Consider the following 15,784-nt stretch of genomic DNA (forward strand, 5'->3'; position numbering starts at 1 on the left):
TAAAAATAACCTGTCAGTTATTCTAGGCCTTAGCCAAAGTTGGTTGCTTTGATGTTGCAAACATGAATTTGGGTGATTGCCCAGGCAGCCAGTTGTCTCTGTGATTTGTTGCATGTTTTGGAAGCTGTTTGATTGCACTTCACTTACTAATTACTCAGGTAAAAATTTTTCCCTTCCCGGATCTCCGATGGGGTTGAAGACTATATAAATGTAGTTACTTTCCTCTCATGACTTGGCCAAGTTATTTATTATACAAGACTTAAGCTAATTAGAGTAGGATATTTGTTTTTATTGCATATAATTTTGTAGCAGGTTTAGAACTCTCTTACTTGAACAAAAGGGAGAAGTGCTGCAGAAGCTCCTTACCCTCCTTCAGCTAATAGCCTTTAAGATTTCAGCCTACTTGGGTGTTGTCTCCTTGTCTTGAAAGAGCAGCTGTAGCTGTCTGCTCCCTCTCTTGCTTTGGACTCCACTTCTGGCTACCAGACACTTTTTCTGGTTGTGTAGGAAGCTGTTGTTTAGTACAGTGATCTGTAAGTTTTTCCCTTTAAATAAATAACCATTTTATTAATCATAATTTCAAACTGGAGTGGGATTGTTTTGTGACTTCTTTAATCAACAACATATAATCATTGTCCTCTCTACAGTCACTGAGCACATAGTTCCTCACCATGGGATGGAGCTGGATTGTTCTCTTCCTCATGTCAGCAACTACAGGTAAGGGGTATTCCAGTTCCAAACCTGCAGGAGGAACAGGGACTGAAGTGACAATGATACTTAAAATGCCTTTTCTTCACAGGTGTCCACTTCCTGGCCCAGCTGCAGCAGTCTGGGCCTGAGTTGTGAAAACCTGGACCCCAGTGAGTTGTCCTGTTCTGACTATACTTTCACTGACTAATTTATTACCTGGGTGAAGCAGAGGACTGCAAAAGGCCTTGAGTGGATTGGATGAATTGATCCTGAAGATGAATAAAATAAATATGCTCATAAGTTCCAGGGACAGACCACACTGACTGCAGACACATCCTCTAGCACAACCTACATAGAGCTCAGCAGCAGCAGACTTTGCAGTCTATTATGGTGTGAGACACAGTGTTGTAGCCACATCCTGAGTGTGTCAGAAGCCCAGAAGTAGCAGGAAGCACTTCTGGGACAGAGATGAAAGAGAATATTAAACTGGAGACTTGCTCATCTGAGTGTCCATTTTCTGCCTCATCCTCATAGTACTATAGTTTTTCAATTTTTTTCATATTACAAACATAAATAATATGATGCTGATTGATCAAGTCCTCATGTACATCATACTGTGACAATCTCTTCATTAATAACCATCTTCATTGACAATTACGTTATTTAATAAAATACTAAAAGCTGAAAGCTGTGATTATGCATTGTGACAAAAATACCTCTGTATCATTAAAGACTGGGCCCTTTGTCAGGGTAGCTTTCAATAAACTAAAATACGAATTTGGCAAAAAGGGCTAAATAAATAAAGTCTGGCTAAACAAAAATATTTTCATGCTCTTAAATGTTACTTAACCTCTGGCTTATAGTTAAGTCTGGCTTTGTGGTCCAGCAGAAGTCCAGTGTCTTAGAATGTAAGATATGTATAAAAATGCACTTTAACATAAGTGTAATTCCTGTAAGTTGATATTATTAAAGTATTTTTCACAAAAATCATTAAGCCAATCAATGCAGTTTCTAACTGAGGTAAGTTCTGAGTTCATACATTATTCCTTGGTCCCATGTTTACCTCCTTCATGGTTTCAGAAACCTGTCCTACAGTCTCAAGTATTAACAGAACGTGAACCTGTACTGATACAGCATCAACTTTCACAGGCCATTGAATACCTGGTGGTCATCTTGTATAGTGTGTCTGGATTTTGGCCTGGTGGAGTGCTTGTAGACTCCCTCCATCAGTTGAGCTGTGTATCAACTTCATCATCAGTGGTGACTGCTACAGATAGATCTCATAACACCTAAAGAAAAGACTGGGATTCGTGGAGATGTGGAAAAAAGTTATGCTCAGCCTACCATTCATCCTTGAATGATCTACTCAGCATTACCTTAGGACACTGAAGATAGATGTCAAAGTCATAGTTTGGGCACCGTGTGTGAACTCATATATAAACTTATATTAGCTGATTCTCCAAACCAGCAGGTGGCACTGTAGATCCATCTACCAATGCCTAAGAAATAAAAGATAGCAGAAGCAGATAAAGAAGTGCATTGACTGATTTCCTCTGTGGATTCCATTGTCAACATCATTACATTCAGAGACTGTAGAGTAGTTGAAATGTGAGATCCCTGTGCTACAATACTTGAGAGCTTCTTTGTTTAATACAATCAATATATGAGGTCAAATTATAATATATGAGACAAATTGGAATCCTATTGCCACTGGATAGGAAACTAGGTCATGAACCACTCATTTTTATAGGTTAAGTATAATTGGACCTCAGGATCATGGGAAATATATTTGGGGAAATTGTCCCAAGAATAGAGAGCTGATATCTCAGGTGTGTCCACAGTTCTGCTCACCCCTGGTAATGAATGGACAACAGCAGTCTCTAGTGTTCTATGCTAGTGTCTGGTGGGGGAAGGATGGCCAAAGAATCTTCAGAGCATCACTGTTATGGTTGACTCTGAGGAGGATCAGATGGCTCATGACCCAGTAACATGTGGGTCACATTAACAAACATGTATATGATGACATTGTTCTCAATGACATGGGAGAGCTCTGTCTCCATAGGTGCCACATGGAACTGAGAATGCATTTCCCCAGACAGGTTCAGTGTATCTGGTTTTATGTTGAGTTCTTTTATCCTTGAGTTTTGTGCAGGGTTATAGATATGGACCTATTTGCACTCTTCTACATGTTAACAATGATTTAGACCACCATTTGTTGAAGATACTTTCTTTTTTCCATTGTATACCTTTTCTTACTTCTCAAAAAAAGTGTCCATAGGTTTGTGGATTTACTTCTGGGCTTTTAGTTTAATTTCATTGATCAATTTGTCTATTTTTATGTCAATACAATGAAATTTTTATTACTTTTCTCTACAGTACAGATTGAAATCAGGGATAGTGATACCTCCAGAAGTTCTTTTATTGTACAAGGCATTTTTAGCTATCTGCAGCCTGATTTCAAAGTCACTACAGAAGTTTACACTTACATCAACATGTGAATATAGATTACCCTTTCCCTACATGCCTGCCTATATTTGTGGTCTTTTATATTTTTTGTTTACAGTAATTCTTATTGAGGCAATAATGTATCATCGGTGTTGTTTTAATCTGAATTTCATGGGTGAACTAAGGACTCTGGTTGCAGGCCATAGAGAATCAATCTTGAACTGAATGGGAAATTCTCCCCGCTGCTTATGTTTTCTACTGCAGGAATGTGCTGTGAAGTTTGCAGGGAAAGAAAGACAGCAATACACCCACAGAGTACCAGGCCTTGCAGTCTACTCTATCAGCCTCTAGATAATAGGTACCAATTAATGATTTCTGTTACATGTTGAATAATTGCTTTCTAACTGGATTTGGGACTGCTCCACAGGAAAGACATCATCCCAGATAAACATGTTCAAAAAAGCATGACTAGAAATGATATAGCCCAAGTAGACCCTAGTTGTATTGCTGATGGTCATGTTGTCTAACTGTCCATAAATATATATGTTCATATATACTAGATTAGTGCTGGTTTCAGTCTTGATCACAGAAGCATCTGTGTGCAGTGTGTTATGATCATTGTAGACATTCATGACTGGTCAAAGTGCCGAGAATGAATGATTGAGTACTCAGTCACAGTGAATCCTCTTTATTAAACTCCTTCCTTCAAATCAAGGATCATCATGAAACAGAGAAAAGAAAGAATGTAAGGTACAGAGAATGAAGTTGAAAATCATAGAATTCTATACACAGTGATTGACATGTCCTCTTGCACAATTGACTTCTTATCAGCTGTTGTTACCAGCCTAAGTCCTGCACAAAATCATATCAGTTAAAATTACATCATGAAAGCCTGTGGAAAGACTTAGCAGGTAAATGTGTCTCTTGGCCAAACTGACAATGTTAGTTTTATTTCTGAAAGCCATCTCCTAGAAAAAGAGACCTGAACTCCATAAGTTGTCTTCTAAGTTCCTTGGTACATGTGTGCCCTGCCCCCTCCCTCTTCTAAACAAAGTATATCTTAAAAGACTACAATACAGTTGGGGGAGTGACTACCCATAAATCACTGCCAGCTGAGGAGATGTTAGGATTGGAAGAATATGTAGGAAATTAGAATCACTGTTTTTAGAAGTATGCCCACTTGGTCGTTACTTATGAGCTAGAAGATAAAACCCACCATATCCATACAGACAACATTTATTTTTTTAATATTTATTTATTTATTTATCTATTTATTATGTATACAATATTCTGTCTGTGTGTATGTCTGCAGGCCAGAAGAGAACACCTCATTACAGATGGTTGTGAGCTACCATGTGGTTGCCGGGAATTGAACTCAGGACCTTTGGAAGAGCAGGCAATGCTCTTAACCACTGAGCCATCTCTACAGCCCCCAGACAGCATTTATTAGACCTACTGAGTTATTCATTAATGAACAACAGAGATCAATATGTTAGAAGAAAGACTTTTTGTTTTGGGAGATCATAAGGTGAATAAGAGGGACATAGTGGATGAGAATATGAACAAAATATATTGCTTTCATAAATGAAAATTGAAAGGGTTGAACAAAATTATTCTAAAATAGCAATATTCCATATGTTTAGAATTTTCAGATAGATGTATAATTTCCACTGTACATATTTACCCTGTGAAGTCAACCTATCATTTTCTTGCCTCTCCATATCCATTTGCCACTTTTTTTCATTGGACATTTTCAGTTCTACATCCTTACATACGTGCATTCACAATTATTTTTAACTATACAATATCTAAGGACTACAAATAGGACTCAGACAATATCTGTTTCTGAGAGGGTCTTAAATTACTGAATGTCATTACCAATTGCATTCATTTTCCTCAAAGTTATATAAGTGCCTTATATTTTACTGATGAATGGATTGTTTTATAGCATATATGTCATGTTTGCATGATACAGTCATTTGTTCAAAGACATGTAGATTGTTTCTATAATTTATTTATTGTTGACAATACAGCAATAGCATTTGTGTGCAAAAATTTCTGAGATATTTTCACTTTTGATCATTTGTGTAGTTGTTTTAGTATTTAATCTTCTGAAGAGACACTTGCCACATTCATATATATGAGAAAAGATTAGAAGTTCTCATAATTTACAAGTTTTGAAATCCTTTTCACAACTACTAAATGTACATCTTTTGTCACAAGAGGAACAACTGTCTCTGGCTGAAGTCTCTTTGTAAACTGAAAGCTTATATCTTGAAGTTACATCCACAGGTCTGCACAAGGCTTAGGGATATAGTATGGGTTTCATTTACTCAGACAAAATTAGAACTGGACTTTAGCATCCTCCTGCCTTATTCAAGGTCAACTACCTCTTCCTTCTAAAGCTGTTCGAGGACCTTCACTGTTCATGAATATACAAATTACAAGGTAAATATAGAGATGTCCACACCCCAGAACAACATATGATCAGTGTCCTCTCCACAGTCACTGAGCACACAGGTCCTTACCATGGAGTGGAGCTGGATCACTCTCTTCCTCATGTCACTAACTACAGGTAAAAGGCATTCCAGTTCCAAATCGGAATAGGAAACAGGGACTGAGGTGACAATGACTCCTAAACTGTCTTTTCTCTACAGGTGTCCACTCCCAGGTACAGCTGCAGCAGTCTGGGCCTGAGCTTGTGAGGCCTGGGACCTCAGTGAAACTGTCCTGCAGGGCCTCTGATGATATTACTGAATACTATATTAGCTGGGTGAAGCAGAGGCCTGGACAAGGCCTGGAGTGGATTGGAGATATTGATCCTGAAAATGGTAATACTGACTACAATCAGAAGTTCCAGGGCAAGGCCACACTGACTGCAGACACATCCTCCAATACAGCCTACATGGAGCTCAGAAGCCTGACTTCTGAAGACTCTGGGATCTATTACTGTGCAACACACAGTGTTGCAACCACATCCTGAGCATGTCAGAAACCCTGGGGGATCAGGAAGTTGCCCTGGGACTGAGATAACAGAGACTACTGAATATTTACACAGAAACAATATTGAGTGTCTGTTTTTCTGCCTCCTTCTCTATAAATAAAATGATGCTAATTGACCGCCATGTACATGTTTCTCTGTAATAAAACACTAAAGAATGGAAAACTGTGTTAATGTATAGACAGAATTATCTCTGGATTTGAAGATGCTTGAACTTTTTGGAGTAGCTTTTAATAATTTATAATATGAATTTTAGCAGTAAAGTTCACATAAACAGCATCTGCCCAAACCAAAACTCCTTTCCCAGTCTTAAGTAGCATGAATGTGTTTTTTTTAATTACATGTGTTGTGTAGCAGAATTTCAGTTTCTGAGAATGAAAGAGATATTTACATCATAATGTACTACCACATAAGTGTAAATCTTGTAAGTTGACAAAAATATCATTAAATTATTTTTCATATAACAAATTTATTTTCCCAGTGTGTATACATGTTAGTTAATAATAGGTTTGAAGTTATTTATATTAATCCTATCTTAAGTTTATTACTTTTACAGAACAAGTACCCTGACCTACAGTCTCAGACTTTTACAGACACTGACCAACTCTGAACTGCTATCATCCTTCATGTTCCTCTGGATACGATGAAGTCACTCTTGTTCTATAGAGTGACTGGATTTGGATACTTGAGCCGATAGCAACCAACATGGAATCCTGTGGTACTTGATAATCTCAAGGGGTTGATTCAATAAGAAATCTCTGTAGTGCAGAGGGCTTGTTTGGCATGTTCCTGTAACTGACATAATCCCCTTGAAATATGAATGCTATGTACTGAATATCGATGTCATAATCTTCATATGTTGTGGTAGGCATGAATTCCGTTGGCCTATTCGATATTAGAGATTCTTTAATATCCATTGAATTCAAAATATTTTTTGAATTTAAAATGCTGTCTTCATAAAGCACTCTCCTGTCTCCACCAACAGGAAAGCATTAATGATCAGCTGGCAAGGGAATCTCCCGATCTTGTCCTCTGGATTGAGCAAGACTCAGAAATGTTAAGGCATCAAATCAGTCAAGTGACTGTAAGACCTTGATTAAAGCAGCTATCTTTTGCATGCTGCAGTGCCATTTTGAAGTGCCCAAACCCCTTATACTGCAAAGTAAAACAGCTTACACACCCCATTCTGTACAGCCACTGTGGAATCAGTGTGACAGCTCCAGAGGAAGATTGGAATAGACCTATCCCAGCATCCAGCTATACCACTCTGGAGCATAACCCAAAAGACTCTACATTCTACTAGAGAAACTCACTCAATAATGTTCACTGCAACTCTATGGATAATAGCCAGAAATTGTAAAAAGCCCTTTTGCTACGGTTATCATCCATTCCAGGATCCTATTTTAATTCTGGAACCATTCTACTCCCTGCCTTTGATGAAGACATTTATGATGATCTTTGAATCTCATGGAGATAATGCCAGATACATTCCTATTTCAATATATATAATTTAATCATAAATGAAAAATCATTGTGACATTGAAATGCCCTGGGAAATGAACTAAGTGTAGGTGCAGGTCTTATTGTCCATCCTTCCATGAGGGTTCAGTGCCTCAGCTGTTTCTCAGCATTGAGTGCTTGGTTTCTTTATACAGTGTTACTATAACTTTGTGGTAAGTGCAAACTCATGGTTTAGACACATCTTGATGCATTTATATTTTAAACATTTGAATAAGAAGTTTATTTCTAAAAATGAGTTGATCATTTTTGACATAGATTTCTTTAAAGAAATCAGTTTACTCAAGTTTTTTTATTCTATATTTTCAGTCATGTTCATATCACAAAGTCACTATGAAAGGTGTTCAAAGTTAGGCAAATCATTGTCTGTCTTAACTCTAAAACATCCATAGTGACAAGAAAAAGAGATTACATTGTGTTTTAACAGCACAGTACCAGTGAATAAAATCCTAGGGCCTCTGTGGTGACTTTCAGTGTCTTCTGTCCTTCTGGCCCTCCTCCAGTATGCACTTGGTCTGAGAGAATTGAGATAACTTTGTATTTGCCTACAGTTTATGTTTTCTGTTGGTGCTGTTCTTAAAGAATCAGAGGTCAGCATAAAGATGAAGCTACTGCTACCTTCTCCGGGGCCACGGTATCTGCCAGCTCAGCCTGTTTGGGTACTGGGATGGGGAGCTGAGGGCAACGGGGCAGGGCAGGCGAGAATTGCTTTGCTTCAATAGCCTGCCTGCAGCAAGGTAGGCCTTTTGTTAGAGAGGTTCCCAGCCAGCAAGGGAACCTGATCCTGTTCCAGGGGATCCATCAAAGTGGTGAGTGTGTTCTTGACCCGCAGCAGGAGCCCAGAAACAGATCATGGACATTCCCCAACCCTCTTCACTCCCCGGTCATTCGGCAGGGGCTGCTCCCCTCTTCTGGGGCCTCTCTCTCCCTAACCCATCCAAGTTTGCACCCAGGAACCTCCTCCCTTCTTCCTCCCTTCCGCAGGGCCACAAGATCTGCCAGCTCAGCCTGTTCCGGTGCAGGGAAAGGGTGCTGAAGGCAAGAAGCAGGCAGGAGTTCCCTTGCTATAATAGCCTGCCTGCAGCAAGGTAGGCCTTTTGTCAGCGAGGTCCCTGGCCAGCAAGGGAACCTGATCGATCCAGTTCCATAAGATCCATTGGATAGCATTTGAAGGAAGAGATGGGCAGGTGCCATGGCAAGAATTCCTCCAACAATCTGAAAAACAACATGAAACTACAAGAACCCAGTGATCTTAAAACTGAAGGTCTTGAACACCCTAATCCAGAAGAAGGGGAAAAAATGACATTATGAAAGCAATAGAGTCCCTTAAACAGCATGTAAAAAATGCCCTTATAGAAATGGATGAGAAGTATAACAAAAAGTTTGAAGAAATGAATAAATACATAAATGATACCCTAGGAAACCAAGAAAAAACAATCAACAGAAAATGGAAACAGTTCAAGAATTGAAAACTGAAATGGAGGCAAGGAAGAAAACACAAACCGAGGGCCAACTGGATATGGAAAATCTAGGTCAATGAACAGAGACTACAGAAACAAGCATAACTAATAGAATACAAGAGATAGAAGAAAGAATCTCAGATTCTGAAAACACCATTGAGAAAATAAACTCACTGATCAAAGATAACAACAAATCCAACGAATTCTCATCACAAAAACATTCAGGAAATATGGGACACAATAAAAAGACCAAACCGAAGAATAAAAGGGATAGAAGAAGGAGAAGAATTATAGCTCAAAGGCCCATAAAATATATTTAACAAAATTATGGAGGAACTTTCCCAACATAATGAAAGATATTCCGATGAATATTCAAGAAGCATACAGAACACCAAATAGACTGGATCAAAAAAAAAATCCCCTCGCCATATAATAATCAAAACACAAAATATACATATTAAAGAAAGAATATTAAGAGCTGCAAAGGAAAACCTATCAGACTTACACCTGACTTCTCTATGGAAACCATGAAAGCCAGAAGGTCCTGGATAGAGGTACTGCAGAAACTAAGAGACCATGGATGCAAGCCCAGACTACTATACCCAGCCAAGCTATCGTTCACTATAAATGGAGAAAACAAAATATTCCAGAATAAGAACAAATTTAAACAATATGTGGCCACAAATCCAGCCTTTCAGAAAATAATAGAAGGAGAATCACAACCCAAGGAATCCAACATTGCCAACACTGCCTATAATAACTCAGACATCTAGCGACCCTTCACCAGCACAATTCAAAGAAGGGAAACACACAAACTCTACTACCAAAAAAATAATAATAACAACTGGAGTCAATAACCCCTGGTCATTAATATCACTTAATATTGATGGACTCAATTCACCTATAAGAAAGGCACAGACTAAGAGATTTGATACGAAAACAGGATCCAACATTCTGCTCTTTACAAGAAACACACCTCAACCACAAAGACAGACATCTACTCAGAGTAAAGGGTTGGGAAAAGATTTTTCAAGCAAAGGGACCTAAGAAACAAGCTGGTGTGGCCATACTAATTTCTAACAAATCTGACTTCAAACTAAAATCAATCAGAAGAGATAGAGATGGTCATTTTATACACATAACAGGAACAATTCATCAGGATGAAGTCTCAGTCCTGAATATCTATGCCCCTAATATAAAAGCACCCACTTATGTAAAAGAAACATTACTAGAACTCAAGGCAGACATCAAACCACACACACTAATAGTGGGAGACTTCAATACAACTCTCTCATCAATGGACAGGTCAATCAGACAGAAACCTAATAGAGAAATAAGAGAATTAATGGAGGTAATGAATCAAATGGACTTAACAGATATCTATAGAATGTTCCACCCAAATAGGAAAGAATATACCTTCTTCTCTGCAGCTCATGGAACCTTCTCGAAAATTGACCACATACTCGGTAACAAAGCAACCCTCCACAGATACAAAAAAATATTAGTGACCACCTGTGTATTATCGGATCACCATGGATTAAAGTTAGAATTCAACAACAAGGCTACCCCCAGAAAGATAACAAACTCACGGAAACTGAACAGTCTACTACTGAACCACACCTGGGTCAAGGAAGAAATAAAGAAAGAAATTAAAGTCTTCCTTAAATTTAATAAAAATAAAGAGACAACATACTCAAACCTATGGGACACGATGAAAGCAGTCCTAAGAGGAAAGTTCATAGCACTAAGTGCCCACTTAAAGAAAACAGAGAAAGTATACATTGGAGACTTAACAGCACACATGAAAGCTCTGGAAAAAAAAAAGAAGCAGACTCACCCAGAAGGAGTAGAAGACTGGAAATAATCAAACTGAGGGCTGAAATCAACAATATAGAAACACAGAAAACAATCCAAAGAATCAATGAAACAAAAGGTTGGTTCCTGGAGAAAATCAACAAGATTGACTAACCCCTATCCAAACTAATCAAATGACAGAGAGAGAACACGCAAATTAATAAGATCAGAAATGAAAAGGGGGACATAACCCCAGACACAGAGGAAATTCAGAGAATAATTAGATCTCACTACAAAAGCCTGTATGCCACAAAATAGGAAAATGCAAAGGAAATGGACATTTTTTTAGATAAGCACCATACACCAAAGTTAAACGACCATCAGGTGAACAATCTAAATAGACCTGTTAGTCGTGAAGAATTAGAAACTGTTATCAAAAACCTCCCTTCCAAAAAAAGCTCAGGACCAGATGGTTTCAATGCAGAATTCTACCAGAACTATCAAGAAGAATTAATACTTATACTCCTTAATCTATTTCACAATATAGAAACAGAGAAGCCATTGCCAAATTCCTTTTATGAAGTTACAGTTACCCTGATACCAAAACCACACAACGACTGAACCAAGAGAGAATTACAGGCCTATCTCACTCATGAACATCGACGCAAAAATTCTCAATAAAAGACTGGCAAACTGAATCCAAGAACACATTAGAAAAATTATCCATTATGATCAGTAGGTGTCATCCCAGAGATGCAGGGCTGGTTAAACATACACAAATCTATCAGTGTAATACATCATATAAATAAACTGAAAGAAAAAAAAAACATATGATCATTTCATTAGATGCTGAAAAAGCATTTAACAAAATTCAACATCCCTTTATGATAAAGGTATTGGAGAGATTAGGGATACAACGTCATTCCTAAATTTGATAAAAGCTATTTACAGCAAGCAAACAGCTAACATCAAATTAAACGATGAGAAACTCAAAGCCATCCCACTAAATCGGGAACACAGCAAAGCTGTCCACTCTCTCCATACCTCTTCAATATAGTACTTGAAGTTCTAGCAATAGCAATAAGACAACATAAGAGGATCAAGTGGATTCAAATTGGAAAGGAAGAAGTTAAACTTTCATTATTTGCAGGTGATATGATAGTATACATAAGCGACCCCAAAAACTCTACCAAAGAACTCATACAGCTGATAAACAACTTTAGTAATGTGGCAGGATACAAGATCAACTCCACAAAATCAGTTGCCCTCCTATACACTAAGGATAAGGAAGCAGAGAGGGAAATCAGAGAAGGATCACCTTTCACGATAGCCACAAATAGCATAAAATATCTCGTGATAACTCTGACCAAGGAAGTGAAAGATCCATTTGACAAGAACTTTAAGTCTTTGAAGAAAGAAATTGAAGAATACCAGAAAATGGAAGGATCTCCCTTGCTCTTGGATTGGGAGGATCAACATAGTAAAAATAGCAATTCTCCCAAAAGCAATCTATAGATTCAATGCAATCCCCATCAAGGTCCCTTCAAAATTCTTTACAGACCTTGAGAGGACAATAATCAACTTTATATGGAAAAACAAAAAACCAAGGATAGCCAAAACAATCTTATACAATAATGGAACTTCTGGAGGCATTACCATCCCTGACTTCAAACTCTATTACAGAGCTATAGTATTGAAAACAGCTTGGTATTGGCATAAAAACAGAGTAGTCAACTAATGGAATTGAATAGAAGACCCAGATTTTAACCCACAAACATATGATATTTGATAAAGGAGCTAAAAGAATACAATGGAAGAGAGGCTCTTCAACAAATATTGCTGACAGAACTGGTTGTCAACCTGTAGAAGAATGAAAATAGATTCATTTCTATCACCAGGCACAAAACTCAAGTACAAATGGATTAAAGACCTCAATATCAGCCTGAACACACTGAACCTGATAGAAGAGAAAATGGGAAGTACTCTACAACACATGGGCACAGGAGATAACTTCCTACATATAACCCCAGCAGCACAGACATTAAGGGCATCATTGAATAAATGGGACCTCCTGAAACTGGGAAGCTTCTGTAAAGCAAAGGACACTGTCACTAAGACAGAAAGGCAACCCACTGACTGGGAGAAGATCTTCACCAACCCTGCAACAGACAAAGGTCTGATCTCCAAAATATATAAAGAACTCAAGAAACTAGACTTTAAAATGCTTGTTAACTCAATTAAAAAATGGGGCATTTATCTGAACAGAGAATTCTCAACAAAAGAAGTTCAAATGGCCATAAGACAGTTAAGGTCATGCTCAATCTCCTTAATAATCAGGGAAATGCAAATCAAAACAACTTTGAGATACCATCTTACACCTGTCAGAATGGCTAAAATCAAAAACACCAATGATAGCCTTTGCTGGTAAGGATATGGAGTAGGGGTACACTCATCTATTTTTGGTGGGAATGCAAACTTGTGCAACCACTTTGGAAAGCAGTGTGGCAGTTTCTCAGGAAATTCGGGATCAACCTAAACCTGAACCTAGCAATACCACTCTTGGGAATATACCCAAGAGATGCCCTATCATACAACAAAAGTATATGCTCAGCTATGTTCATAGCAGCATTATTTGTAATTGCCAGAACTTGGAAACAACCTAGATGCCCTTCAGTGGAAGAATGGATGAAGAAAGTATAGAATATAGACATATTAGAGTACTACTCAGCAGTAAAAAACAGTGACTTCTTGAATTTTGTATGCAAATGGATGGAAATAGAGAACACTATCCTGAGTGAGGTAAGCCAGACCCAAAAAGAGGATCATGGGATGTACTCACTCATATTTGGTTTTTAACCATAAATAAAGGACATTGATCCTATAATTCATGATCCTAAAGAAGCTAAATAAGAATGTGAACCCCAAAAAAACCACATATAGTTATCCTCCTGGATATTAACCTAGTTTAGGCCATGAAAGGAGACATAGACAGAGACCCACATTTGATGGAGGAGTTACTTTCATTTAATAAAGAAACTGCCTTGGCCCATTTATAGGCCAGCCCTTAGGTGGGTGGAGTAAACAGAGAGAATGCTGGGAGAAAAAAGCTGAGTCAGGAGTCGCCATGATTCTCCCACTCCAGACAGACGCAGGTTAAGATCTTTCCTGGTAAGCCAGCTCGTGGTGCTACACAAAATATTAAAAATGGGTTAGATCAATATGTAAGAACTAGCCAATAAGAGGCTGTAGCTAATGGGCCAGGCAGTGATTAAAAAAATACAGTTTCCGTATAATTATTTTGGGGCATAAGCCATGCGGGCGGCCGGGTGCCGGGGACACAGCCCTGCCGCTCTTATTACAACACACATTGGAGCACAGGACTAAAACCCCAAGGTCCAAATCAGGAGCAGAAGGAGAGAGAGCACGATCAAGGAACTCAGGACCACGAGGGGTGCACCCACATACTGAGACAGTGGGGATAATCTATCGGGAGCTCACCAAGGCCAGCTGAATTGGGACTGAATAAGCATGGGATAAAATCGGACTCTCTGAATATGGTGGAGAATAAGGGCTGCTGAGAAGCCAAGGACAATGGCACTGGGTTTCAATCCTACTGCTTGTACTGGCTTTGTGGGGCCTTGCCTGTTTGGATGCTCACCTTCCTAGACCTGGATGGAGTGGGGAGGACCTTGGACTTCCCACAGGGCAGGGAACCCTGACTGCTCTTCGAACTGTGGAGGAAGGGGGAGGGGAGTGGGGAGTGGGGGAGAGGAGTGAGGCATGGGGAGTGGGGGAGGGGGAGGGAAAAGGGAGGCGGGGCAGAGGCAGAAATTTTTAATAATAATAAAAAAAGATGAAGCTACTAATATTGAATCTCAAATACATGAGGCAGGAAATTGACAGATTATTAGTCAATGAACTATCACTCTCTTCCATGCAATTATAGACTGTATAGCTGCCAGCCTGCAAGTTCACCTACTCTTCCCTGCTGCATTCACACAGTACTCATCAGATGTGTTGTATAATGAAGGGCTGTCTCTACCAGGTGGGCTACTTTCTTTGGGGAAAAAGGTGAACTCCCATGAGGATTTCTGTGCCTCACCTCACAGACTGTCTCCCCCTGAGTCCTAAAACTTAAGTCCTTCATCAAAGTCAGTACCTGGCATGGAAAACTAGTCTCTCCTGGATCCACCCAACCCTGGGGTGGAAAGCCAAAGCTGGGTCTGGGTACTCACTGGTGTGCAGCCATGGATAGATTTCTTTTTTCATTCCTGCTGCTGATTTGCCCTGCATGTGAGTGCCAAGGCTCACTAAGGGCAGACTTCTATACTGTCACCTATTACAACCTTATCCTCTGCTTTCCTTTCTCCACGTTGTCCTGCCCCTGGTTACTCTGAAAGAATCTGGCCATGGGCTGTTTTAGCCATCCCAGGATCTCATACTGACTTGCTCTTTAACTGGGTTTTCACTGAGCACTTCTGGTATAGGTGTGGGTTGTATATGTCAGCCCTGAGGAAAGGGTTTGGAGTGGCTTGGAAACATTTGGTGGGATGATACTAAGTTCTACAATACATCAATGAAGAGTCTGCTCACAGTCTCCAAGGACACAAACAACCAGGTATTCCTCAAAATCACCAGTGTGTATGATGCTGGTACTGCTCATACTACTGTGCACGGAGAGCACATTCACACAGCCTCAGCTGACAGCTAGTCAATAGTTCCGGCTGCTTCTCAGCTCTGTGCCTTCCTCCTACAATTTATGGGTTTTGGATTGGATAGTTTTCCTGCTAGCCTCTGTAGATTCATCTATACTATTTGTTTCAGAGCCCTGGCTTCTTGATACACAAATTAAGCCCCTTTTTAAAAAGGTTCAGGA

The 15,784-nt window shown here is 39.1% G+C and overlaps 1 gene segment (V, D, J or C); it reads left to right on the plus strand.

Moving 5' to 3' along the window:
- The first annotated feature begins 5,664 nt into the window (after window positions 1-5,664).
- LOC130882715 (Ig heavy chain V region 186-1-like) lies at window positions 5,665-6,118 on the plus strand. The segment is given in 2 exon segments: window positions 5,665-5,710; window positions 5,793-6,118. Coding segments are annotated over 2 exon segments (372 nt in total).
- The last annotated feature ends 9,666 nt before the right edge of the window (window positions 6,119-15,784 follow it).

This window comes from Chionomys nivalis, chromosome 10 (assembly GCF_950005125.1).
Source record: "Chionomys nivalis chromosome 10, mChiNiv1.1, whole genome shotgun sequence".
NCBI lineage: Eukaryota > Metazoa > Chordata > Mammalia > Rodentia > Cricetidae > Chionomys > Chionomys nivalis.